Here is a 26,655-nt window from a genome sequence, read left to right as displayed (position 1 = left end):
AATATGTGCACGCAACATGGGAGCACCTAAATACACAGAGCAAATATTAACAGACCCAAAGGGAGAAATAGGAGCAATACAGCAATAGTAGGGACTTCAAGACCCCACTCTCATCGATGGATAGATCATCCAGACAGAAAATCAGCAAGGAAGGATTGGCATTAAAATGACACATTAGAGCAACGAGGCAGTTTAAATCGTGGGGGAAAAAATGAGACATTAGAACAGGTGGACTTAACAGACATACAGAACACTCCATCCAAAAGAAACAGAAAACACAGTGGTATAAAACTAGAAATGAGTCACAAAAACGAAAACTGGAAAACTCACAAATGAGAAAGATCTCAAATGACCTAACTTTACATTTCAGGAACTAGAAAAAGAACATACAAGCCAAAGTTGGTTTTTTGAAAAGATAAACAGAATAGGTAAACCTTTACCTAGACCCATCAAGAAAGAAAGAGGACTCAAAATTAGAAATGAAAGGGGATACATTACAGCTGATACCACAGAAATGCAAAGGATCATCAGAGACTACTCTGAACAATTATGCAGCAACAAATTAGACAGCCTAGAAGAAATGGATACATTCCTAGAAACATACAACCTACCAAGACTGAGTCATGATGAAATAGAAAATCTGAACAGATTGCTAGTAACAAAATTAAATTAATAACTTCCCAATAAATAAAAGTCCAGAAACCAGATGTTTTGGTAGTGAATTCAACCAAACATTTAAAGAATTAATGCCAGTCTTCAGAATCTTCCAAAAAAAAAAAAAAAATAGAAGAGGGAACACTTCCAAATTTATTTTATAAGGCCAGTATTACCCTGATACCCAAAGTAGACAAGAATACTACAAGGAAAAAAAAATAATAGGCCAATATCCTTGTTGAACAAAGACCTAAAAGTCTTCAAAAAAAATATTAGCAAACTGAATTCAAGAATACTTTAAAAGGGGACACCTGAGTAGCTCATTCAGTTAAGCATCTGACTTTGGCTTGGGTCATGATCCTACAGTTTGTGGGTTGGCCTCGGTGCTGACAGCTCTGAGCTTGGAGCCTGCCTCAGATTCTGTGTCTCCCTCTCTCTTTGCCCCCTGCGGCCCCCCCCCCCGGGGTGTGCATTCTCTCTCAAAATTAAATAAATAAACATTTAAAAAAAGAATACATTAAAAGGATCATATACCATGATCAAGTGGGATTTATTCTAGGGATGCAGGTTTGGTTCAGCATCTTTAAGTCAATCAGCATGACGTACCAGATTAAAAAAAATGAAGGAAAAAAATCATATGATTATTTCCCTGGATGCAGAGAAACATTTGACAGAATTCAATGGCCATTTTTTAAAATGTTTTATTTTATTTTTGAGAGAGAGCATGAGCAAGGAAGGGGCAGAGAGAGAGAGAGGGAGACACAGAATCCGAAGCAGGCTCCAGACTCTGAGCTGTCAACACAAAGCCCGATGCAGGGCTCAAACTCATGAGCCATGAGATCATGACCGGAACCGAAGTCAGAGGCTTAACCGATTGAGTCACTCAGGGGCCCCTCAATGTCCATTTTTGATAAAAATTCTTAACAAAGTAGTTATAGAGGGAATATATCTTAATACAATAAAAGCCATATATGACAACCCATAGCTAACATCGTAGTCAGTGATGAAAAGCTTAAGTTTTTCCCCTAAGGTTAATAGCAAGATAAGGATTGGGGTGCCAGGGTGGCTCAGTCAGTTAAGTGTTGGACTCTTGATTTCTAGTCAGGTCATGGTCTTACAGTTTGTGAGATCTAGCCCCACACTGGGCTCCACGCTGACAGCATGGAGCCTGCTTGGGATTATCTCCTGTCTCTCCGCGCCTCCTTCTGCATATGCTTTCTCTCTCAAAAATAAACATTAAAAAAAAAAAGAAGAAGAAGAAGACAAAGATTCCCACTCTTGCTACTTTTATTCAACATGGTATGTATTGGAAGTCCTATCCACAGCAATTAGGCAAGAAAAAGAAAAGGAATTCAAATAGGAAAGAAGTACAATTATCTTTGCATAATGCATATGTTTAGAATACCCTAAAGACTCCACCAAAATGTATCCAAAGGATACAAAAATGCTGATTTGAAGGGGCACATGCGCCCCAATGTTTAAGCAGCACTATTGACAATAGCCAAATTATGGAAAGAGTCCAGATGTCCATTGACTGATGAATGGATAAAGAAGATGTGGTGTGTGTGTGTGTGTGTGTGTGTGTGTGTGTGTGTGTGTGTGTAAGTAATGTAATATTACTCGGCAATCAAAAAGAATGAAATCTTGCCATTTGCAACAACATGGATGGAACTAGAGTGTATTATGCTAAGCAGAATAAGTCAGAGGAAGACAAAATATCATATGATTTCACTCATGTGGAATTTAAGAGACAAAACAGATGAACAGAGGGGAAGGGAAGGGAAGGAAAAATAAGATAAAAACAGAGAGGGAAGCAAACCATAAGAGACTCTTAACTATAGAGAACAAACTGAGGGTTGCTATAGGGGTGTTGGGTGGGGAGGATGGGCTAAATGGGTGATGGGCATTGAGGGCACTTGTTGGGATGAGCACTGGGTGTGATATGAAAGTGATGAATCACTAAATTCTATTTCTGAAATCATTATTACAGTGTGTTAACTAAGTTGGATTTAAATTTAAAAAAACAGGATGATTGGGGTGCCTGGGTAGCTCAGTCAGTCAAGTGTCTGACTTCGGCTCAGGTCATGATGTCACGGTTCATGAGTTTGAGCCCCGTGTCAGGCTCTGTACTGACAGTTCTGTACTGACAGGCCTGGAGCCTGCTTCGAAATCTGTGTGTGTGTGTCTCTCTCTCTCCCTCTCTCTCCCTCCCTCCCTCTCTCTCTCTCTCTCTCTCTGCCCCTCCCCTGCTCATGCTCTGTCTCTCTCTCTCATAAATAAACATTAAAAAAAAAAAACAAAAAAAACGGGATGATATAAATACACTTTTACTCTACATTATTTTAGAAACCTCATAAAGTATCTTTTAAGAATTGGGAAGTACAGGGTGGGTATGTCTTCTCAATGAAAATACCTATATGATTTTCACAGCCATCCTTTTATGCTAGTCTATCAATAAACATTATGTGAACAGAAAAAAAATAAAAGACTTCACAAAAACTGTTAGAACTAGGAAACTAATTTGGTAAATTTGCAGGGTATAAAATCAGTTGCATTTCTGTATTAGTAACTAACTGTCAGAAGAGAAATTGAGAAAACAATCCCATTTACACTGGCATCAGAAAGGGCAAAATACTTAGGGAATAACTTTAACCGAGGAGTTGAAAGACCTATACATTGGGGACCGTAAGAGACTGCTGAAGGCAGTCGAAGGCACAAACAAATGGAAAGTTAACTGTGCTCATGGACTGGAAGAGTTAACATTGTTAAAATGTCCATACTACCAAAAGCCATCTACAGATTTCAGTGAACCCCATAACTAAGTTCCAATGGCATTTTTCACAGAAATAGAACAAGCAATCCTAAAGTTTATGTGGAACCACAGAAGACCCCAAATAGCTAAGGCAGTCTTGAAAAAGAAGAACAAAGCTGGAGGTATCATGCTTCCTGATTTCAAGCTGTATTACAAAGCTATAGTAATCAGAACCATATGGTATTGGCATGAAAACAGACACAATGGTCAATGGAACAGAATAGGCCAGAAATAAACCCATGAATCTTGGGTCAGTTAATTTTTGACACAGGAGCCAAGAATATACAGTGCGCAAAGGACAATCTTTGTAATAAGTAATGTTGGTAAACATGGACAGCCACATGCAAAAGAATGAAACTGGATCCCTACCTCCATCATACAAAAATCCGTTCCAAATGGATTGAAGACTTGAACATAAGACCTGAAACGGTAAGTCTCCTAGGTTAAAACATGGGCAGTAAGCTCCTTCATGTTTTTTAGATTTAACACCAAAGGCAACAAAAGCAAAAGTAAACAAGTGGGACTGCATCAGACTAAGAAGACAAAGGAAACTATTAACAAATCAAAAAAGCAGCCTATTGAATGGGAGAAGATATTTGCAACTCATATTATCTGATAAGGGGGTAATAGACAAAATAAACAAAGAACTCCTATAACTCAGTAGCCAAAAAACCAATTAAAAAATGTGCAGAGGACATTTGCAACTACATGGATGGAACTGGAGGGTATTATGCTAAATGAAATTAGAGAAAGACAAATATATGACTTCACTCATATAAGGACTTTAAGAGAAAAGAGAGGAACATAAGGGAAGGGAAACAAAAATAATACAAAAACAAACAGGGAGGGGGACAAAACCTAAGAGACTCTTAAATATGGAGAACAAACAGGGTTACTAGAGGGGGTGTGGGGGGGGGGGATGGGCTAAATGGGTAAGGGGCATTGAGGAATCTACTCCTGAAATCATTGTTGCACTATATTCTAACTAATTTGGATGTAAATTTAAAAAAATAAAAATGTGCAGAGGAGGGGTGCCTGGGTGGCTCAGTCGGTTAAGCATCCAACTTCAGCTCGGGTCATGATCTCACGGTGTGTGAGTTTGCGCCCCGTGTCAGGCCCTGTGCTGATAGCTCAGAGCCCGGAGCCTGCTTCGGATTCTGTGTCTCCCTCTTTTTCCTCCCCCGCTCATGCTCTGTCTGTCTCTTCTCAAAAATAAACGTTAAAAAAAAAATTTTTTTTTTTTTTAAATGTGCAGAGGATCTGAACAGGCATTTTTCCAGACCTATGGATGGCCAGCAGGTACATGAAAAAGTGGTCAATGTCACTAATTAGGGAAATGCAAATCAAAACCACAGGGTGAGACATCAGCTCATACCTCTTAGAGCAACTATTATCAAAAGATAAGAAATAACTGGCGTCGGCGAGGATATAAAGAAAAGGGGATACATGCACCATTGGTGGGAATGTAGATTGGCTTAGGCACTATGGAAACAGTATAAGGATTCCTCAAAAAATTAGAACTGTATGGTCCAGCAATTCTACTTCTGGATATTCATCCAAAGGAAATGAAAATACTAACTTGAAAACATATGTGTAACCCTGTGTGCATTGCAGCTTATTTAGAATAGCCAAGAAATGAAAACAACCTAAGTATCCATCAATAGACAAATGGATAAAGAAACTGTGTGTGTGTGTGTGTGTGTGTGTGTGTGTGTACACAATGGAATATTACTCAACCATAAAAAGAAGGAAATCCTGCCATTTGTGACCACATGGATGGGTCTGGAGGACTTTAAGTGAAATAAGTCAGAGAAATAAAAATACTGTTTTTGTCACTTAAATGTAAACTTTTTGAACTCATAGACACAGAGAGCAGATTGGTGATTGTCAGGGACAACGCATGGGGGGTGGGCACAGTGGGTGAAGGTGTTCAAAATAACATACGTCCTGAGTATGTAATGCACAACATAGTGACTATAGTTAAATGTGTTGTAAAGTCGCTAAGATAGTACCTCTTAAAAGATCTCACTAGGAAAAGAAATTTGTGCCTGTGGTATGGATGTTAACTAGACTTACTGTGGTGATCATTTTGATATATATGTAAAATCATGTTTTGCAACCAAAACTAACGTTACATGTCAGTTATATCTCAATTTTTGAAAAAGAGTGTGATCAGGGTAGATCTCAATAAGAAGGATAAGATTTGAGCCAAGACTTGAGGGGAGTTAGTGGACATCCGAGAGAAGACTTCTGAGGAAACATCTGGACTTCAGAGCAAAGGCCCCAAATTTTGCAGGCGCACCCCCACCGTGTTCGTGTAACAGCGAGGAGGCTAGTGTGGCTGGAGTAGAATGACTGAGAACGGGAGTGATGCGAAGCCCAGGCAGTGGGCCTCGGAGAGTGTCAAGGATGTTGTCTTTCACGCTGAGTGAAACGGGAGCAGAGGAGTGACGTGGTCTCGCTGTAACGCGTCACCCTGACTGCCGAGCTGAAACTAGACGGCAGGGTAAAGGACAGCACCTCTGAGAAGGCTGTCGCGGTAGCAGTGAAGGTGGTAAGAAATTCTCAGATACAGTTTTTAGAAAGAAACCACTAATCAGAAGTTTTTTAATAAGAGCTATTTGCTAAAAAAAAAAAAAAAATGAATTTTATTTTTTCCTAGATATAAATCTCCGTTTTTAAAAACAGTGTAAAAGTGTCTGTTTAAAGTGTACCTTGAATGTGCTTGAAGAGCTAAATATTCGTGTCTGTGTTCTCTTTTGTGTTTTTGGAGGAAGTGTCAACGACCTTTAGAGAGCAACATCTTAGTGTTCCTTCAAAACATAAAAGATCTATAAAAGTAGTGTTCAGGATAATTTTGTATAAAATTTGGTTTCTTAATACATTATCTCTATTTGTACAAGCTTTGCCGCAGGAAATCTACAGAGAGTTGTCCAAAGGTAAAAGAACATCATTGCCATGCCATTCTTGTGACATTTCTAGTAAATACGTATAAAACTCATTTGCTTCACAAGATGGGAAGTTAGAAATCACTTGATGTATTGAAAACACATTGTGGTTACTCTGGGAGAGAAGAGAAAAAGATGAAAGAATCATGTAATGCTAAAAACCTTCCATTTACCCTGTAAACAACGTTTCAGTCAAGCAGAACCACCTCATGCTCTAGTGGAAAACCATATGGACGGTTTTATTTTAAGAGCCAACACTTCAGGGCTTCCTCTGTCTCCTATTAATAGATAATAATTCCAGGTTAAGGTTTTGCTTCTGTTAAAATGAATATCGCCATAAGAACGGGTAACAGAGAAGCTGTTTCCATCCGCTAATACCTTGCGGTAAATGTACTTACCAAAACTGCTAATTACCGAAAAAGACTGGAGGAATTGAACGAGGATAAAAAAGGTAGGAATCAAGACAACTGAGGGCATGGGGATATTTGCTGTGGTGTTCCAAAAGTAGAAATTAAAGATAAATTTATCACAGTTGGTGTCTGATTAGCAGCATGTGTCATTAAAATAAGCAAATATTTTGGCACAGATAAGGAAAGCCGTCGTATATCCTGGATATTGGGGAAAGCATATGAAGATATGCGTAAAGTACAAAAGAAAATGTTGAGCAAAAAAGTGCATCCTTATTGAAAACATTACTAAAATTTTTAAATGTTTAAGAGTAATTTTTAAAATGACTCTTTCCACCTTTTATATAAGCAAGCTCCTTTGATAATGCCAATTTTCTGTTTTTGGAGATGTTGCCTTTGGATTTATTACCTCAATTTACTCCATAGTCTTCATATCTGGCAAGAGTTTTGGTAGATTCGGCAGTCTTTAGGAAGAACCAGATCATAATATATCTTAGAGGCTGACGATTCTAAAGTTGAGTCTTCTTTTTTCCTTCCTCAGAATGAACTCTCTGATACACGTGCAAAGTTCCACGTACTTTTTCTTTTCTTTGTGTCTACAATGTTCTTCATCAGCGTCCTGTCACTTTTCAGCTACCACTGCTGGCTGGTTGGAAGAAACAGAACAACAATAGGTAAGTAGGTTAAAAGAAATCCTAATTATTTAGGAAAATGACCATAAACGAGTATGAAGTATCATGAGAAGATAGATGATAAAGAAGTGTAAAACAGTTCCGTATTAAGACTGTGACTGGATAAGAACAATGGGTGTACAATAAATGTAAACGTTCATTATTTTGAAGGTTGACGAAATGAGTTTGGCTTTTGTATGTATTTTCAGTGGTGCATTGTATATAAAAGAACCGACTGCATAAATTTTAGTAAATAAAAGCTGTTTCTTGCGTTTATACAATGCTTTTTCAAAAATCAACCTATAAAGGTAGATAGTAGATTTACATGTTATAAGGAAGTTCATTCTCTGAGTGCAAAAAAAAAAATTTTTGAATCCTCATTTACAGCTTTTTTTTTTTTTTTTAGCTAAAACATGTGTCTTTTACTCTTTTCCCCCACAGTTGATTGCACACTGACTGGCATTTTCCCTGATTGAGTAGTGTTTTTAACATGGCTTTATGTCAGTTGACAGTGAAATTTATGTATTATATCACTAATATCAGTATTTATTTCCTTTTTTTGTTGTTCATTTTTTAAAGTACAATATAGGGGAGAAACTCAGTGAAGTATTAAAATAATTGGACAAACATTTCCTAAATAAGGGTGATGTGGCATTCATTGCTCAAACTAAGCTATTAGCCTGTAAGCAGCTACCGTGCTCTAATCGAAATATTTAGGCATTGGCTAATGTACCAAAGTACAAGATAAGGATTTGTTGGGGCACCTGGTGGCTTAGTCAGTTGAGCATCCAGCTCTTGATTTCGGCTCAGGTCGTGATCCCAAGGGTCATGGGATTGAGCCCCACGTTGGACTCTGTGCTAAACATGGAGCTTAACTGAGATCCTCCCTGTCCTTCTACCCTGCTCACACTCCCCCTCTCTCTCTCAAATAAAAAATTAAAAAAAAAAAAAAAGACAAAATAGGGATTTGTCACATTGTTTCATAGGAAAGTCAAAGACTCCCTGCCATCTAAAGCCATATGTCTAACAGGAGAATTAGAGGCAGATTATAATACAGAAAGATAAAGACATCTCAGGGAGACTTTTAGATATGTCTCTAGGTTATTTTAACCTTGTGTTCTACTGAGTCATTTAAGGCATGATGGGCTCCATGGTAAAGATTTCTGTGCCCTTTGTTTCCCAGCCCACCTCCTTCAGTCCCAACATGCATTCCTCCCTTTTCTGTATAAATAAACTTTCTGGTGTCTAGTGGTTAATTCATTACCCTGTTCACAGATATCCTGCCATCTCCTTGTCTTTAACGGCAATGATAAAAGGCAGCCTACATGGAAAGTCTAGTCCTTATGAACCACCCGAACTAGAAAGGGAGAGATTTCCTATAGAAAAGTAGAATTCTTTTCAGAAATTGGTAAATCTGGTAACAGTGGGCCTGTTTTCCTATCTGGCGTCCTTCAGTTGAAGCTGAGTCATAGCTGACTGCTTCAGATGGGAGCCTGAGCACTTCAACTTTTTAACCTTAACACTTGGAACACTTACAGTTCTAATCCTGCTTTGTTTCCTGCCCAGCGTTGTTATGAGAGAGCAGTGTTTCATGGGAAACCCGTTCTCTTTAAATAGTCTTCTTCAAACTTTTTTGCCTGTGACTCCAGCAAGAAAGGCATCATTTGTATCGTGACCTAGTGCATGCACACATTTATAAAATTATATAAATAAAATAAGCAAAAAATTTATAAAACATTATTAATCTTTATTTGCAATGTACTCTAATACTTTCTGTTCTAGTTCATTAAAAAGAAATGCTGGTCGGGGCGCCTGGGTGGCGCAGTCGGTTAAGCGTCCGACTTCAGCCAGGTCACGATCTCGCGGTCCGTGAGTTCGAGCCCCGCGTCGGGCTCTGGGCTGATGGCTCGGAGCCTGGAGCCTGTTTCCGATTCTGTGTCTCCCTCTCTCTCTCTGCCCCTTCCCCGTTCATGCTCTGTCTCTCTCTGTCCCAAAAATAAATAAATGTTGAAAAAAAAATTAAAAAAAAAAAGAAATGCTGGTCACAAACCACTGAGTCGATTTCACAGCCTATTGGATGTGAAAAACACCTATCCGGGTGTTTTAACCCACACTTTGAAAAATCATTACCCGGACACTCCACTTCCTTTACAGCCTCACCTTCCACACCCCTGACCTTGGGCTGCTTCTCCATTGCTTCTTCCAGAGTCCTGCTCTTGTGTCCTTTGAGGTGTCCCCTCTACCCTTCCCCATTACTGTCACCTACCTACCTTGAGACCAGTTCTCCAATTTAAAGAGTTTCTATATTCAGACAACTGCGATCATCCCAGACAGGCAAGCAGTCTTTGGTTCTGGTGGCTAATCATTCCCATAAACTAAATATTGAACCTTTTATTCTCTTAGAACTGAGGAGTCCCTGAAATTTTCAATTGGAATTTTCCATTCTCTGGCCATTCTTCATCCTTTCATCTATCCTGTATGCCACCGAATTTCCTCTTTTACCCTGCCTGTATTCTCCAGCACTTCTCTCCCAAGGACTCCCTTCCTTTCTGGTCTCATTTTCTCGTCTTTTCCGTTTTAGATCCTGTAACAAGTGACTTTAACGACTCCTGACAGTACTCTCACACTACACCCACCCTGGTTTCCTCCCATAATTCATTTGCTGATCTGCTCCCTGGTTATTCCCCAACGCTTCACTTTATCCACACGTATGTCGAGGTGTAGAAAGCTGGGGAAGGCAGTCTTACTCCCACAGTGATGTGTGCAGGTCTCAGATCTCACTTGGGTCCTCTACTTGGGTCCTCTACTCTCTTTGGCAGTCACATGTCATGTGTTTCTGAAAAAATTAGAAGTTGTCACAGGTAAATTTTTAACCGCCTGCCCCCCACCCTTGTAACCTCACACAGACATTTCTCCTTTCAAACCCATCACTGTCACGCTGCCTCCAAATTCTGAGGACAAATGTCTTTTCTGGTATCTAAGGTTAATCTTTAGAACTCTTCTAGAGGCTGTCCCATTTCTTCTAGAATTTTCTTGCATCAGTTTTTACTTTACTGTTCTGTATCATCAACCTTTCCCAATTCCTCTCTCCCTGGCTTCTTACCCATAGCTTATAAAACATGCTAAAATGCATTGTACTTTTAAATAAAGGAAAAAAAAATTTTTCGTTTTTCTGGTGAGAAGTGTATCTTTCTTCAGCCCTCACTATGGATCATTTAGCAGCCAAGTTTGAAATAATGGTCTCTGATTAGCATCTGCCTCTTTTTTTATTCATCGTTCAAGATCATGTTCAAGTACTGCCACCCCCATTCACACCTGTATCTGTGTCACAGTGCAGTTTTGTTAGACTTTATTGGACTGTCGGTTCTTTAAGAATTTCATCTAATTTACCTTTGGATCTCAAACATCTGGTACTGTGCCAACAGGCACGTGGTAAGAATTTCATAAGTAATGAATGAGTGAAGTCACAAGAGTTAGCATATCTTTTTTTAAAAGGGAGATACAGGGGCGCCTGGGTAGCTCAGTCAGTTAAGCATCTGACTCTTGATTTCGGCTTAGCTCATGCTATCACAGTTCATGGGTTCAAGCCCCATGTGGTTCGAGCCCCACACTGTCAGCACAGAGCCTGCTTGGGATTCTCTCTCCTTCTCTCTCTGCCCTTCCCCCACTTGCATGCGTGTGCACATGCTCTCTGTCTCAAAATAAGTATTTTTTCTATGTTTTATTCTTTCAAGAGAGACAGAGCGTGAGCGGGGGAGGGGGGGAGAGAGAGAGGTAGACACAGAGTGTGAAGGAGGCTCTAGGCTCTGAGCTTTCAGCACAGAACCCGATGCAGGGCTTGAACTCAGGAACCGTGAGATCGTGACCTGAGCTATAGTCAGATGCTTAACTGACTGAGCCATCCAGGCACCCCATAAACTTTTGTTTTTTAAGGGAGATATAATGAACACACTTCAGTAGATTTTTTAGTAATATTAGATAATTCTTCTCACATTTTCATTTTATAAAGATGATGAAATACTCAGAGGTAGTATTTTTTTCCCAAATAAGTTTGAGAAGTTTCTTTTAATTGTTACAAATATTTGTTTTAAATTATATTTATAAAACTTTGATATCAAAGAGTAAGCAAGAAAATTGCTACTTTCCATCCTTATATAATTATTCAGTGGATTAATTCTTTTTTTTAATCTGTGTATCTATAACAGAATCATTCCGCTCACCCACATTTTCATATGGACCTGATGGAAATGGTTTTTCTCTTGGATGCAGTAAAAATTGGAGACAAGTCTTTGGCGATGAAAAGAAATACTGGCTACTTCCAATATTTTCAAGGTAATTTATAAAACGCAGGTCTCAGAAATTACAGAATCTGTGATAGTCTCTGGCTAAATGTGTTAAGATTCACAGAATACTGTATATGACATCCTATGAGCCTGGAGAATGAAAACTCAGAATATCTTGATTATATAAAATATTTTATTTTTCATGTTTTTTATTACATGGGCAAAAGAGGGTTTGGTTTGGGCATATATTTGGAAAGTGGAAAAAAATGATTCATAAAAATAACAATCACTTTCTCCTGCAAAATGTAAATAAGTTGTTTGAAGTAGAAAATGATAAGAATTTATACTTACCAGCTACATCTCAAAGATTCTATCACAGACTATTCTGTTGTGTTTTAAATCGAAGACCCAACACATAATGCAATTTTTAACTTCAAATTTAAATGAAAATAAATGCTTGAGATGATTCATAGTTTCCTTGTCACCCAGACCCCAGGCGTCTTAGGCCATCTATGTATCAGAGTCACTACAGAAAAGGAAAAAAATATTTGAAATTCGAATGACATATTTATCAATGTTACGGGATTTTCTTCTCTTCATTTGCTGCACTTCCTATAGTTTGTCTGAAAATAACGTTTTGTTTTCACTTTTGAAAAACATTCTGCTTGGCCTATAATTCTGGATATTGCTTTAATGGTCTTCTGGGTTACATTTTTGTCTGACAAGTTTGCAGTCGTTCTTTTTTACTCTGCATGTGATGTGTCTTTTTCACTGAGTGCTTTTAAAATGGGCTTTTCGGGGCGCCTGGGTGGCGCAGTCGGTTAAGTGTCTGACTTCAGCCAGGTCACGATCTCGCGGTCCGGGAGTTCGAGCCCTGCGTCAGGCTCTGGGCTGATGGCTCAGAGCCTGGAGCCTGTTTCCGATTCTGTGTCTCCCTCTCTCTCTGCCCCTCCCCCATTCATGCTCTGTCTCTCTCTGTCCCAAAAATAAATAAACGTTGAAAAAATAAATAAATAAATAAAAATAAAATGGGCTTTTCATCACTAGTTTCATGCAGTTTGATTAGGATGCGCCTTGGTATATATTGTTTGGTACGTTGTTCATTTTTCTTGTGCTTGGAATTGGTTGAACTTCTTGGAGCTGTGATTCTATAACTTTCATCAGATTTGGAAAGTGTTTGAATCATTATTTCTTCAAATAAGAAGAATGCATGTATATTCGTACACGAGAAGTTCTACCACAGCTCAGCGATGCGCTGTCCGTTTCTTAGTCTTTTTTCCGTGTTTCATTTGGCAGATCCTATCGCTGTATCTTTAAGTGTACCAATCTCCTTTGTCTCCTGTATTACAAGGTCGTCCACTCCGACTGGGTAGAACACGGACTAGTATTTTTTAAGATTATTTTCTCTAAGTAGCAATTTCAGTGTTGACTGGTTTGGTTGGTTTTTCCCCCATTCTTTAAAGATGTTGTTCCATTAATTTACAGATTGCATTGTTTTTGACAAGAAATCAGCCTCATTCATCTTTATTCCACTATTTGTAAATTACCGGGTCTTTTGTTTCCTCCTTAGCTTCTTTTAAGATGTTATCTTGATCACTGATTTTAAGCAGTTTGATATGATGTATGGTTTCTTTGTGTTTATCCTCTTTGGGATTCATTAGGCTTCTTGGATCTATGAATTTATAGTTTTCATCACAATTAAATAATTTTAATCATGTCTGCCCATGCTCTCCCCGCACTGGGTTTTCGGGCACCCTTAAATATATGTATGTTAAATTGCTTGATCGTGACCCACAGGTCGTTACTGTTTTTCCCTGCCCCCCCCATCTTTTTTTTCTACCTGCTGAAGTTTGGATAGTTCGCTGATCTTTTCTTCTGTGATGTCCGCTCTGCTGTTAAGCTCATCTAATGAATGTTTCATTTCAGATACTGTGTTTTTCAGAATACACAGAATATTGTGTTTTTCTTCTGAACTTTTGTAGAAGTTCATTTTGGTTCTTTTTTTTATATCTTAAATTTCTCTTCTCATTATGTCCATTTTTCCTGTTAATTCACAGACATCTATAGTCACTAATTTAAAGTGATTGCTTCAAGTTTTCATAGTCATTTCTAATTCTTTTCTAGTAACTGTTTTTTTCTTAGCTGTGGATCCCATTTTCCTACTTTCCACGCTAGTAATTTTTTATTAGGTGGTAGACATTTTGAATTTTGTGTGTTAAATTTTGCTTTCTCCCTTTGGCAGTTACTTGTGTTTTTAGTGTGGTCCTTTTGAGGCTGTTTTAAGCTTTGTTACGTTGGGTTTAAAGTAGCATTTTCTTTAGGGCAGGTTTAGCCCTGCAACACAGGCGAGAGCAAGCTGGGGTCTCTACCGAATCCAGACGTACAGTAAGATCTCTCTAGTGTGGCTGGTCAGATTCGAATGCCTTCCAGTGCTGTAGGAGCTTCATGGATTGTTCTCTTGTGCTTCCCAGTTGTTCTTCTCCCAGATTCACATGTGTAGTTTAGCATTCACCACGAGACTCCAGTGAAACGCTGTGCACATTGCCATAGACCTTCCTCTGCGTATCCGCCCTTCCTCAGCTCTGTCCAGTAGATTCAAGCACATCACCTTGAAACTTGCATCTCTGAAACCTCAATTCAATGAGACGACCTTGCTCTGCTTCCCCTGGTGGTGCCCAGGTCCTGGCAGAAAGCTGGGACTCAACTTGGTTGGTTTCTCTTCTTTCAGACACTACAGTTCTGTGTTGCCTGTTTGGAAAATAGTTATTGCATATAGTATTCAGTTTTCTGGTTGTTCATGACAGGAGGTCACCTTTACCAGTTAACCCATCTTGGCTGGAAGTGAAAGTCCGTTTTACGTACTTTTGGTATTTTTAAAATGTGAAGATATGTCTGTAGGTTTTTAATTGTAAACTTCTTGAAGGCAGAGATTTTCTTCTCCTTTGTTCACTGCTCTATCCCTACCTCTTATAATAGTACCCAGAGCATTGTAGGCATTTAATAAATACTTGTCAAATGAGTAAATATGTGGAACTTACATCTTGAATTCCATTTTGTGCCTTTATGATGTCCTAACTGATAGTGATGAGCAGGTCACTTACCCAAATATTTGATTACCTGTGTTTGAGGCAGCATAATCTTAATAATAATTATAGTCTTAATTACCCAAATTTTTCATTATCAGCTTCCCTGGTACTTGAATACCTATGTTTGAGGTATTATAAGAGGCATTATAATCTTAGTAGTCATGAAAGATATTGTTTTTAAATACATGTAAATTAGAAGAGTAACCCTCTAAATTAGAAAATGTTAAGAATTATTCTCTGTAATGACAGCATATAATTTCTTTATACTGTGACTTTGAAGAATGGTTATTAAATTTGAACACTTTGATTTACATTAATATGATTTAAATTATTGCTGATATTTTTCATTGTGCAGCTTGGGTGATGGTTGCAGTTTTCCAACTCGCCTTGTGGGGATGGATCCAGAACAAGCTCCTGTTACAAATCAAAATGAATATGCTAGAAGGTGTGCTTCTTGTCATCAAGTTTTTCTGTATTCATCATAAAGCAAACTGTGTGTGTGTGTGTGTGTGTGTGTGTGTGTGTGTGTTGTACATACATATAAATACAGTAGTAATTTGTGAGCCAACATAGGCAAAGAGAAATTCTATATAAAAGGTTTTTAACTGAGAGTTAATGTGGGTGTTTACCTAATATGTTGAAGACAGCCGTATTTTTTATCATCCAAACCATAACACTTTTAATAGTAAGAAAGAGAATGCTTGCTATTGCTATTAATAGTTGAACTAGAAATCTCTGGGCCAACCAGGAAACATGGCTATCCTAAATATGCTACATCTTTCTAGAAACTAAGATATTCTTTCAAGATTTGATTCTGTTGGTTTGTATCAGCTCTATTTTTTTCAAAGAAATTGGTCATGCGATCCATCATTATATTTTGATAAACAGATGTTAACTGCGGTGTGAAAATAATATTAATGAGGATTTCAAAAATACAAATGTAAAATTTTTTCTCATTCATTCATCTTAGGAGATATTTTCTCAGTATTTCCATGCCAAGCAATCCGATTCATAAATTCAGAGAAATCGCTCATTTTAAATGAAATTTTAAAGAAGATAGAGATGCTTCTGTCAAAGTGAAACAGTTGAAATTTATTTAAGACAGAAATAAATTGCGGGGGAGGAGGGATTATAAATTCCAAGCCGACCCATTAATACCAGATCGTCGACCTTAGAACCTCCAGTCTTTGGACCTTAGAACTCTAACTCTTACTGTGGGTCTGAACAAGTCACCTCAGCTGTGTGAGACTCGGTTTCCAGCTCTGCCAAATGGGGGCAATCACAGCTGCCTCCAAGGGTTATTGTGAAGCTTGACCTGTGTCTGATGCACCCAGCACAGTGTCTGGCCCGTAGTAAGCACGCAAGGAACACTACTTCCCTTTTCCTCCTTCCTTTCCTCCACTCCCTCCCTCCCCGGGTCTCTTAGCAAGAAAAGTAAGTCTACGCTGAGTCACTAAATCGTTTTTTCCCCTTAGATCTAAACTGCAGAGGTAGAAAGCAGAAAACTTGGGAAATGACAGGTAATTTTTTTTGTCCTGGCCACAGACCTAGATCCCCACCTTGTGCTACCTTAACGGCTCTTGATTAACACGTTTTAAAAGTTTCACACCAGCCTTTGGAGCTTTTTTCTTTTGTCTAATAGTTTTCATTGGCACTGTTGGAATAGAGATTCTTGGGTCTAGAGAGCCATTCAGTTGGGGGTTGGGGGCATGTTTTTCTTTTGAAGATAGAGTTTTTTAAGAGTGCTGAGATCTCATGAGTTGCCCTCACATATGTAGGAGAAGGAATACTAATTTGCTGCTTATTAATTAAGTATTAATTGAGCATTAAACTAGTTACTGAATTATTTTCCTCCTCTTTTCAGTATTGGCTCAAGTCAACCCTTTCCTATCAAACCGCTTAGTGAATCAAAAAACCGATTGTTGGACAGTGAATCTCAGTGGACAGAGAATGAATCTGAGGAAGGCACTGTCAGAGCAGGTAATACTTAACTTGTCTTCTCGAAAACACTGCTTTTTCTGGTTCAGATGAAGTCAACCAGGTTTAACAAATGTGGAAAAATCAAAATAACACCATATTTGAAAATACTAACATACGAGAGACTTTTTAATGGAATATCTGACATATGGGGTGTCAGTGTTTATTGGTAGCTTTTATGGAGAAAAGGTTTGAGAAAGTGTAGTGGCTACTCCTGTGTTCTGTTCTGTTGACACAGTTGGACTTGCCTTTTGTTACCCAGCCATGTGTTTCTTGACCTCAGATGTAGAAAGTTCTTTTGGCACTCACGATTCTGAATAGCGTTTAAACAAGATTTTTCTCTGGGGTCTTAATTTTGCTTATTTGAAAATAATTTTTGAAATGCATTGTAGTCTTTGCTGCCTTAATATATAAAAAGAGTGCACCAAAAATATTTTAACCTTTTCATGATGACTGTTAATCATTTCGTGAATTATGGATTCATTGTAAAACAGTTGACAAGACAGAGGTGGTCTTTCGAACCAGGCCAGGTTTATGACATAGGCTGGCCATTTAACATGCATTACAAGCTACACTCTTTGCATGGCAGTTTTTAATAGCAATAGTAATAGCACTGTCCTCATCTTGCTCTGTAGGAAAATGGTTTGGACATTCAGATCATTTTGTACCAAGGGAAATACCCTAAGACTTGAAAGCCTGCTGTCAGAATTTCTGATTTTTTGTTTGTTTTTGGCTCTTCGCAATGCTTAAGTTATTCTCTTGAATTGGTATCCTTAGGATATTCTCTTAAATTAGTATTCGTTAGGATCATCAGACCCCATGTATAAGGTCAAAGGAAAAATTCATTCATGGGCTTCGCAGTTATGGCTGCTTTCAAAGCCAATGGACATTTTCACAAATATAAGCCTAAAACCAGACTTTTAGCTCTTAGCGCTTCTGGGTTCTCCAAGAGGATATGGTTATGGTTGATAACCATAAGCATAATATAGTGCTTTTGTAAGAGTTGCTTTTACTGTGATCATCAGTTCTACCATTTAGCCAGAAACTTAATACTTCTTTTTTTGTGTCATGTCGTATATAATTATGTGCTTACAGGGACAAATAACCATGTTACAGTGGCAATAGAAAATTGAGTACCACTGGTTCATAACTAACCATTTGAATAAGAACAAGGTAAGACAGTATAAAGGTAATCTCCTTGAACAAATGCAGTTATTTTCATGTTTTCTAATCTCAAAACAATTTGCAAGTCATTTTTTTTTTTTTTTACTCTTTCAATTATATCAGCAAAATTAGGTGGTTAAGAAGAGATTGGAAGGTAACAGCTGCCTAAATCCCATTTTTCTTACCACTTCTAGCACAGTCTTAGTAAACATGTATTGGTAGGTTAATGAAGAAGCTAATAAAAGCTTTTTTGGGTTGGTATGTGGACGACTAATCTTTTCAGTAAATGGTGTCTTATTAATTAGTTTAAGAAAAACAAGATGGCTTTTGCCTACTATTAGAAGGATGTTGATCCAGAGAAGAGTGGCTGCAGAAAAGACTGCAGAGGTTCGCTGATGTGATCTAGTTGGAAAAGAGGTAACAAAAGAGCAGTTTCCTGTAGCCAGCCACGCTGAGCAGCTGATCTCTGTCTGGCCAGCCCGAGACAGCAGCCAGAGGAAATTAATGTAACTGGCAACCAGGAACTTCCCAGACAGACTAAACACAAACGTTAGTGCAAGTAGGTGGTGTAACTAAGTTGAACTGTGAGGGATGTAGTGAGCTCCGTGTCTCCCGATGCTTTGAAACAAAGACGGCTCTCTGTTTCAGTTGGGGACTCTCTCGATGACTTGGGAGCATCTTGGGCAGCTATTAGATTGTTCCGAAGTCTTCCTCGTAACCTGTATTGGTTACCCTTTGCTGCATAACAGATGACCACAAACAGCAACTGAAGACAATGTCCCTTTATTGTCAGTTTTTCTGTGGCAGGAGTTCATCTTTTCAAGGAGTTCTCATCTGCAGTCTCAATCAGGGGAGCATCTGCTTCCTTGCTCAGCAGTTTTCATTAGCATTCAGTTCCTCACAAAGGACCTGGAGCCCAGGTCCAAGGTAACAGGCAGAGCCTATGTGAGACCTAGCAGAATCCGAACAGAGGCTCTCAGGGTGGGCTTGTGTCAGGCTGGACTCTGGAGAGGAGTGGTGACTGTGTGTCATGAGGTGACCATGCCCACCAAGAACTGTGGCTGTGGTATAGCCTTGGTTCTAGAATTCTTAATGTGGGTGGAAGAATGTCTGATGCTAGTGGTTGTTGAAAATCCTCAACAATCTATAAATGTTGCTGTGGGTACCTCCCTATATGCTCTAGCAGTCTTAGGAAGGGGTGGGTAAAGATGTCCTCGCAGGTTATGTCCAAGTTAACAGTAAGGGAGAACCAAAAGAATCCACCTCTTTTAAAATGTTCTCGTTTGCTTCTGAGGAAGAAAGCCAGCAGTACCCCTTACTTGCTGCTTATAAAAATCTTTGTTATTATTACAGTATTAGTTGTATTAAACTATTTATTTCCTTCTTATTTTATTTTATTATTTTTTAAGTGTTTGTTTATATTTGAAGGAGAGAGAGACAGAGCACAAGGAAGGGAAGGACAGAGAGAGAGGGAGACACAGAGACACAGAATCCGAAGCAGGCTCCAGGCTCTGAGCTGTCAGCACAGGGTCTGCCGTGGGGCTTGAACTCACAGACCGTGAGATCATGACCTGAGCCGCAGTCGGACGTGCAGCCGACTGAGCCACCCAGGCGCCCCTGTGTCCGGTCTTGTTATTTTAGCAAATTATACCTTAGCCCACAGAACCGCTTAATAAATCTTATTTTCAGAACTATAAAATTAAGTTTTAACCAGTAACTCAATTGTTTCTGATTTTGTAGGTTTATAAGAACATATTATGGACTGATATTTTCAGTTTTATTTGCAAGAAAATGATCAATGGAATGAAATAATTGAAGTATAACAGAAGATATATTTTTTAAAAAAGGAAGCCTTTGTACAGATCGCTGGATCCACAGAAGCACTACTCCAGAGCAGGAAGATGCCTTAATCTAACATAAGCCCATTTGTGCTACATCGACTGACTGCTACAAAAGTGACTTAATTTTATTTTGGAAATAACACTTACCTGTTATGAGATGCTACAGTATGAGCTATCAAAACACATGTTAACATGGCAGATGTATTTTTTTGACACCTGAGTTCTATTGTTAGAGTCGTTTCTTTGTATCCATATAAATTTTCACTCCAACAAGCTGAGAAGTTGTCTTAAGTGAAGTACATGTAGGGCAGTGTGGTGGCTGAAGGTGATTGATAATATCCACTTACTGTTGCGTGTACTGTGTAAGGAAAAGAAAATAACTTTTTTTTATTGGGTGTTTGCTAATTTATAATTACTGTTTTATACTTTTCAACATTTTTAATAATAAAGTTTTTTTATTGTTGGCTATAAAATAACACTCAGAAAGATTCAGATATCTAAATATAGTTATTTAAAACATGGAGCACATTTGTATAATTCATTGAGGGCTTAGTTCTAAGCATTAATACAACCATGTAATGTAGTGTTGTGCCCAAGGCTTAAGTAGAAATATTTTTGGTTTTCTCTGCTTTCAAATTCCTTTTTTGTTGAACTTTCATGGGTATTTTTATGGGCAGGGAAACACAAAGGCACATGTGCTATAGGAATATTGGACACAGAATAGTGGCAGTGGCTAGGAGAAAAGTAAAGAGGAAGATGGACAGGTTTTGTAAGCTGTTAAAAATTACTTGTCGTCCTAAGGTATTTAGGATACACATGCTGTTGACTTTCAAATGTCAGTTTAGGTGATTACTAAAAATTGCTTGGAAACTTTTTACAGCGATGCTATAAAGCTTAAACGGTGACTTAAAATGCAATTTGAACTAGAATAAAACTGCTTAGCATAATTCTACCTTCAGGAGAGAAATTCTAACCTGAGTAGTCCATTTAAAACTTCCAGTCTGTGAGCAGTGGATTCCACTATTCGTGCCAATTTTGAAATCTGACTTCCTTTGGAAATCCAGTCTAAGCGACAGGAATTGTTGAATTAACTCTAAGGGAAAATACTGTACCCTGTAAAGGAGAAACAACATAGAAATGTTACCTCATTTGTCCTGTTTAGTCCTGTGTGCACACACAAACCAAAATGATTGATTGCTTCCAGTATTGGATAGAGCTGAATCTTAACCAGCATCTGTAAATATTGACCATTACAGTTTATCTCTCTGTAAAATAGGATTGGAGGAAGGGGTATTATGCATGAGTTAGACTGGATGACCTCTCACATTCTTTGACTCCTAATTTTGCAAAATTAGCCTTGTATTTCATTCATCCACCAAGTATTTTGGAGGTACCTTCTGTATGCCAAACATACGCTGTAGGGATAGCTCTGTAATTTCCTAATGTAGCATAAATTTTTAGTCAGCTGTTCCAGATCTTCAGTTTATAGGATTTGTCTAATTCCATTGGCTATGCTAATATTAGATTTTAATAGGAAGTAATGTTTTCTCCCTTTGAACCAAAGGAATGAGTTACTTTGAAAATACAGTTTGGAATACTATTACAATGGTTCCTATAACTTTATTTGAACTTTGTAGTCCTAATACTCTTGACTCTAGAAGACTTTTAAGTAATGCGAGTTAAGGGAGTTAAAAAAATCACTTCACTTTGGCGGTTTATGTATTGGAAGGAGATTGTGAACGTTTAAACTTACCTGACTACTTTCAGAAATGTTCTCCCGGTACTTTTTGTGAGTATTTCTACATTTAGATCACAGGATTTGCATGCACCTGATTAACAGTTGAGGAAACATAGTCTTTCCCCTTTAACCTATTCAGGCACTTTCGTGGTGATGTAATCTTTCTCTTTTAAGTTTTATTTAACGTCATCTTTAATAGTAGAGCAAACACCTTTTCAAAAGTTTTCACTTAAAGCCTTTGCCTTAGTTACCTTTGGTTTAATTTATGGCCAGCAGTTTGCCACATTCTAGATATTTGGCTGATTTATTCATACGTGTTAATGGTCATTCAGCAGGGGCCTACAAATGGCCTGGGAGTCACGGCAAGGTTGCCTCTTTGGTGTTTCGACTGGTATTGATTGATTAGTGCTATCAACTCTTTAGGGGCAAAGGTCAAAATGAAGGCCTGTCTAAATCTATTAGTACTCTATCTTTGGTCCTTCGAACACTTTGATATATTTAAGGAAAATAAAGTTGGATTTCAGGTCCTGCCATTGCCATTAAAGACAAATTCCACCAGGAGTCTTGGTTTTGCCTGGGTACAGATTTACTTGAATGTTCGGTACCTGAGGCGTCTGACCGGTATCATTCTGCCAAACCAAAGAGCAGCTGCACTACGGTAGTTCTTAAACATGAACATGTTTACAGAGTTCAGTTCCATTTTTACATGTGGATGATTTTTTAAAACCTTGTTGCGTATTGAATGATTTTCATCCAATGTGTCATAAGCGAATTTAACTGTAAGGTTAGTTTAAATCAAATATGCAATGTTTACTTGAATTTTACTTCTTTTAGAAAGATTTTGACTATGTTTACAGGATTGTTTAAAGTAAAGATTATCAGACATGTGAGATGTCCATTCATTAATCTTTAAAGCAAATGTATATTAAGGGCTTAGGATCTGTATATTGGGGGCACTGAATAGACAGTGACTTACAAATATGTTTTGCTTACATTTTGTTCTAGGACTAGCACTGCTATCAATGGAAACTATTTTTAACTAATCTGTTATTAAGAAATTAATCGTATTTTTGCATTTCAGCCAAAATAAAGACCATATCTGATCATTTGCAAGGCACAGGTGACGTGTACACCTGAAATCCACGTGTTCATATGATCTGAACTGTATTTTCCAATCTAAGTTACAAATGCAATATAGATTCAGAAAGGTCCATATTTTTCTAATGACTTCACTTGCTATTACTTTGTTGGGTTGCATAAAGGAGGAAGGAATTGTATTTGTATTAAAAGATTACGAAAGCTATTAGTCAAGTTTATTATATTTGTACATGATTGCAAATGAAGCTATATGCCCATTTGAAAGAAAAGATGGATACTATTTTAAAATGGTCTTTAATATGTTTTTATAGAAACAAATTTGAAATACAGTTTATTTTGGTTGTCTTTACTTAACAAGTACCGTAAGTCCTGTATTTGTTTCTCATAAGTATAATCCTGGACCATGACTTAATGTTAACTCTGCTTTGTCTTTTGAATGGCCTAACCTACATTAACATGAAGGCTGAACATTTTTAAACTTTTTTTTTTTCAAAAATCATTATATTTACTTTATTAATAAATAAAAATAAAGTCTTGTATTTGAACAGATTTTTGTTGTTATAAAGTGGTATATATCAAATGAGAGAATAACTGTTATTTTGATCCTTTTGGGAATTTGGTAAAATAGTGTTTAGTTAAAGAAGTAGCTAATAATTTGCGCTAACCACATCTAAGACAGGTGCTATTTGAGTGCAAACGTATTGTAGTTTATGTAGGCCAGAGATTGCTTATTCAAAACGTTTTAAGTTTGCTTTTTCTGACATGTTAACTTTCAATTCAAAAGTCACTTTAGGATTGTAAGTACCTTGGAAACCCTGTAAAAGTTGAACTGTGGTTGTCAGAATGCTGAATAATGGGTTTTATCATGTGTAGAGTTCTTTCTGACATTTGTATTCTCATTCCCTTCCAAATCAGCGGTTTTGTTATTTGAGGCTGCTGGATAAAACAGGAAGGTTCTGAGAGCCGTGATTCCAATTTTTAGACTAGCAAAATTTCAAAACGTTTGCAAGAACCAGTAGGGATGCAGCAGCCTTTTCTGTTTTAATTGGCGGGACGGCGGGGGGGGGGGGGGGTAATTTAGAGCACCGTGTTTGAGGTAGGAAGGAGGACAGACTACTAAGTGGTCAAGAGGCCATTTTGACACCAAGAGCAGTAGTGACATCACGTCGGCCTTACTTTTCTCACTTCTCGTAAGTTAGCTTTTCGGAACCATTCTGGAAAAGATGTTGGCCTCTTTTACCTGTTTTATACTCAGGTACTCCAGAATCTGGAGGGATGAAGGCTAACATTTAGTCCTTTGCGTGTAACAGGTTTTCATGAATGTTTTAACAGCTCTGTGAAGTTAGCCTCATTTTCTTGAACCCCTGCATATCCGTGCCTTCCATTTGATAAAGAGGATTTAAGGTTCCTTAACTCCCCTCCTGCTGTTCTTCCGGCAAGAATTGTCACCACCTGTCAGCCCATTCTCCATACAAGGTAATTCTCTTCATCCAGGATTCCCAATACAGTAGAAATCATACTTACATCATACTTCCCCGTGGCCTCCAGGCCAAGTTAGCATCGCTGTGCTATTACTAATTTAATTTAGCCATAGATTAGTCACATGTACTTTGAAGTCAACTCACTGGATTACAAATTCTTGAGGACTTTTTTTTTTTTTTTTTTTTTTTTTACTAACTACCCACAAAATGAACACGGAAGTTCAGAAAACAATAGGAGGAAAGAATTTCATGTTCATTAATCTGTCGTGTCCCAAGCTCTCACAAGTGAGCATCAGAGCCTATAAAATTATCCCAAACTTCAAAAATACTAGTCGGTCTTTCACACATTTTAGTGGAAGTATAAATTTATGGGGCAGCATCATTGGAGAGCAGTTTGGAAAAATCATGCTTTCAAATGTCCATATTCTCTGACCTAGCAGTTCTACTTTGGGGAGTATTACAGATTTACTTACGCATTATAAGCGGTACATGAGGATGTTAGTTGCAGAGCTGTTTAAAGCAACAAAAGACTGGAAACCGCATGTCCCACTGCCATTTACGGTGGCCTAATGCAAGAGACTATCTGAAAGGATACACAATGAACTATTAGTGTCTCCAGAGAGGAAACGGGTGGGGTGGGGGGTGGAATAGGTTACATACATTTCACTGTGTGCCCTCTCACTAATGTATTTTTATATTATGTGCATGTTACTTTTAAAAAAGAAAAATGATGGGTTAGATATTCTATAGATCAGTGAGGGAGAAATCAGTTATTTGATATATGATGCTGGGCCAATATGCTAGCCATTTGGGAAAAAAGTCCTTCACATCCTACATCAGAACAAATTTCAGTTGCTCATGATATGTTAGATAGTGAAAGCAAATACTGCAAAAAAAAAAAAAAAAAAAAAATCCCAAAACCCATGGGTAATGGATTTAATAATGGGCTAGGAAAGGGATTTCTAAGTGGGCACAACGCTGGTGACCGTAAAGCAAGACAGATTTGAATACCTGCAAAATTAAGAAAATTAGCACTACTAGGAAAAAATGGAGATAGAACAATAAGAAGAAATTCACGAAAGAAATACGGATCAATAATAGCGGATAAAAGATACTTGGCTTCATTAATTAAAGAAATGCAAGTGAAAACACCAATAAGAGCATTTTTGCCGATGGTAGATAATAGCCAGTGTTGCCAAAGAAGCATTTTGGCGGGAACGTAAAATGGCTTCACTTTACTAAAAAAGTAATTTGGCAATACATGTCCCAAGTTTCGCTGTGCATAATCTTCATACTTAGAGATACGCACATAAGGCAAGTTGTTTGAGAGTCTTTGGTAAAAGCAGTACGAAAGGAATACCAGTGTTCATTTATAGGAAATCTGCTAAATTATGTCACTCTTTTCCAGAGACCACGATGAAGGCATTTGAAGAAGAGGCCACGTGTAGCTATTTTCATCAAAACTAAAGTGTCTCCACTGGAACGATCTTGAAGACATTACGTGAAATAATCAAATAGCAGCGCTCTGCCCACATGGTGAGATCCCACCTAGAGGCTTCAAAGTACCTGTTGTGTACCTGTGGGTTCAAACTCCGCCTATTTGTGGAGCACCTGCTCCAGAGGATGGGTGAGTGCTGGGACCAGGGGGAGTCCGGGGCTGACTCGGGTGGGGTCGCAGCTGCTCCTGCCCTCAGGCTGCCGCCGGAGACATACGGGGACCCCAGGACCCACACACTGGAATGGCAGGGGAAGCTCCCAGGCCCGAATCTGCCGGGGTGCCAGCAGGCAGAGCGGGCCCAGGACGTCAGCGGGCCCCCGGGCGTTCTCGGTGCCAGGCATGAACAGTACCTCGTGGCTGCCCGGAAGGGACGACCGCCTGTTGAGGTTTGCCAACGACAAACCTGTGCATACAGGGTGGACAAGCTGCGGTGACACTTTGCTCAGCCTTTTACAATAAACCTCAAGCCCCTGTTTGCAATCTGTAGCCTTTCTCGATGCAGAGAAGCTGTCGACGTATGCTGAAAGTCCAGTTAGAAAAACGACCTGTTTTGCGATCGTCTTTCTGTTAAAATTCACTCAAGAGACACATCATCCGGAAACGACTTGCGGAAATGCAATCTCCGCATCGCTTCTTGGATTCAGGTCCACGCTTGTTTCCAGAGTTCGAGAGAAGGAGAGAAGACAGTGAGGGATGGGGAAGGGTTTCCCCAGAATGTGTTGGAACTGTTGTCCATATGTGCATGGTTTTCCAGCGTCCTGCACGTAGTGTATATAGTGATTAAACTTAAGTCCTTATTTAAAATATGTAGCTTTTCTACGTGCTTAGGTGTGCTTGTCATATGTTACATATGATATACAACAATAGGGTGAATATACATATGATATACAACAATAGGGTGAATATTTCAATAGTCTTAGATTGTCTTTCTAATAGAAACAGTAGATCACTCTGAGAAATAATTTATACATTCACCAAGTGGGTGGAGGAGAGTGAG

At 38.4% G+C, this 26,655-nt stretch overlaps 1 protein-coding gene across 7 annotated transcripts in view; it reads left to right on the top strand.

Annotated features, from left to right (window-relative positions):
* The window catches only part of ZDHHC20 (zDHHC palmitoyltransferase 20), a 49,853-nt gene extending 23,376 nt beyond the window's left edge, over positions 1-26,477 (top strand). For 2 of the 7 annotated variants that reach the window (XR_005782253.1, XR_005782255.1), the window contains 6 exons: positions 7,363-7,495; positions 11,698-11,824; positions 15,217-15,306; positions 16,726-16,841; positions 23,990-24,155; positions 25,569-26,477. Coding sequence is in view for 4 of the 7 variants with exons in the window: in XM_040448010.1 (XP_040303944.1) it covers positions 7,363-7,495; positions 11,698-11,824; positions 15,217-15,306; positions 16,726-16,841; positions 17,934-17,971 (504 nt within the window). In the remaining 3 variants the exon portion in view is untranslated. Of the gene's footprint in view, positions 1-7,362; positions 7,496-11,697; positions 11,825-15,216; positions 15,307-16,336; positions 16,382-16,725; positions 16,842-17,933; positions 18,411-19,742; positions 19,799-23,989; positions 24,156-25,568 lie in introns of those variants that run through there. The other 5 variants (XR_005782254.1, XM_040448010.1, XM_040448012.1 and 2 more) reach the window with 5 other exon arrangements.
* The last annotated feature ends 178 nt before the right edge of the window (positions 26,478-26,655 follow it).

The sequence above is a fragment of the Herpailurus yagouaroundi genome, unplaced genomic scaffold, assembly GCF_014898765.1.
Source record: "Herpailurus yagouaroundi ecotype Mexico unplaced genomic scaffold, PumYag 197, whole genome shotgun sequence".
Lineage (NCBI taxonomy): Eukaryota > Metazoa > Chordata > Mammalia > Carnivora > Felidae > Herpailurus > Herpailurus yagouaroundi.
Note: the sequence above shows the minus strand (reverse complement) of the source record. Positions and strands in the feature narration are given on the sequence as shown.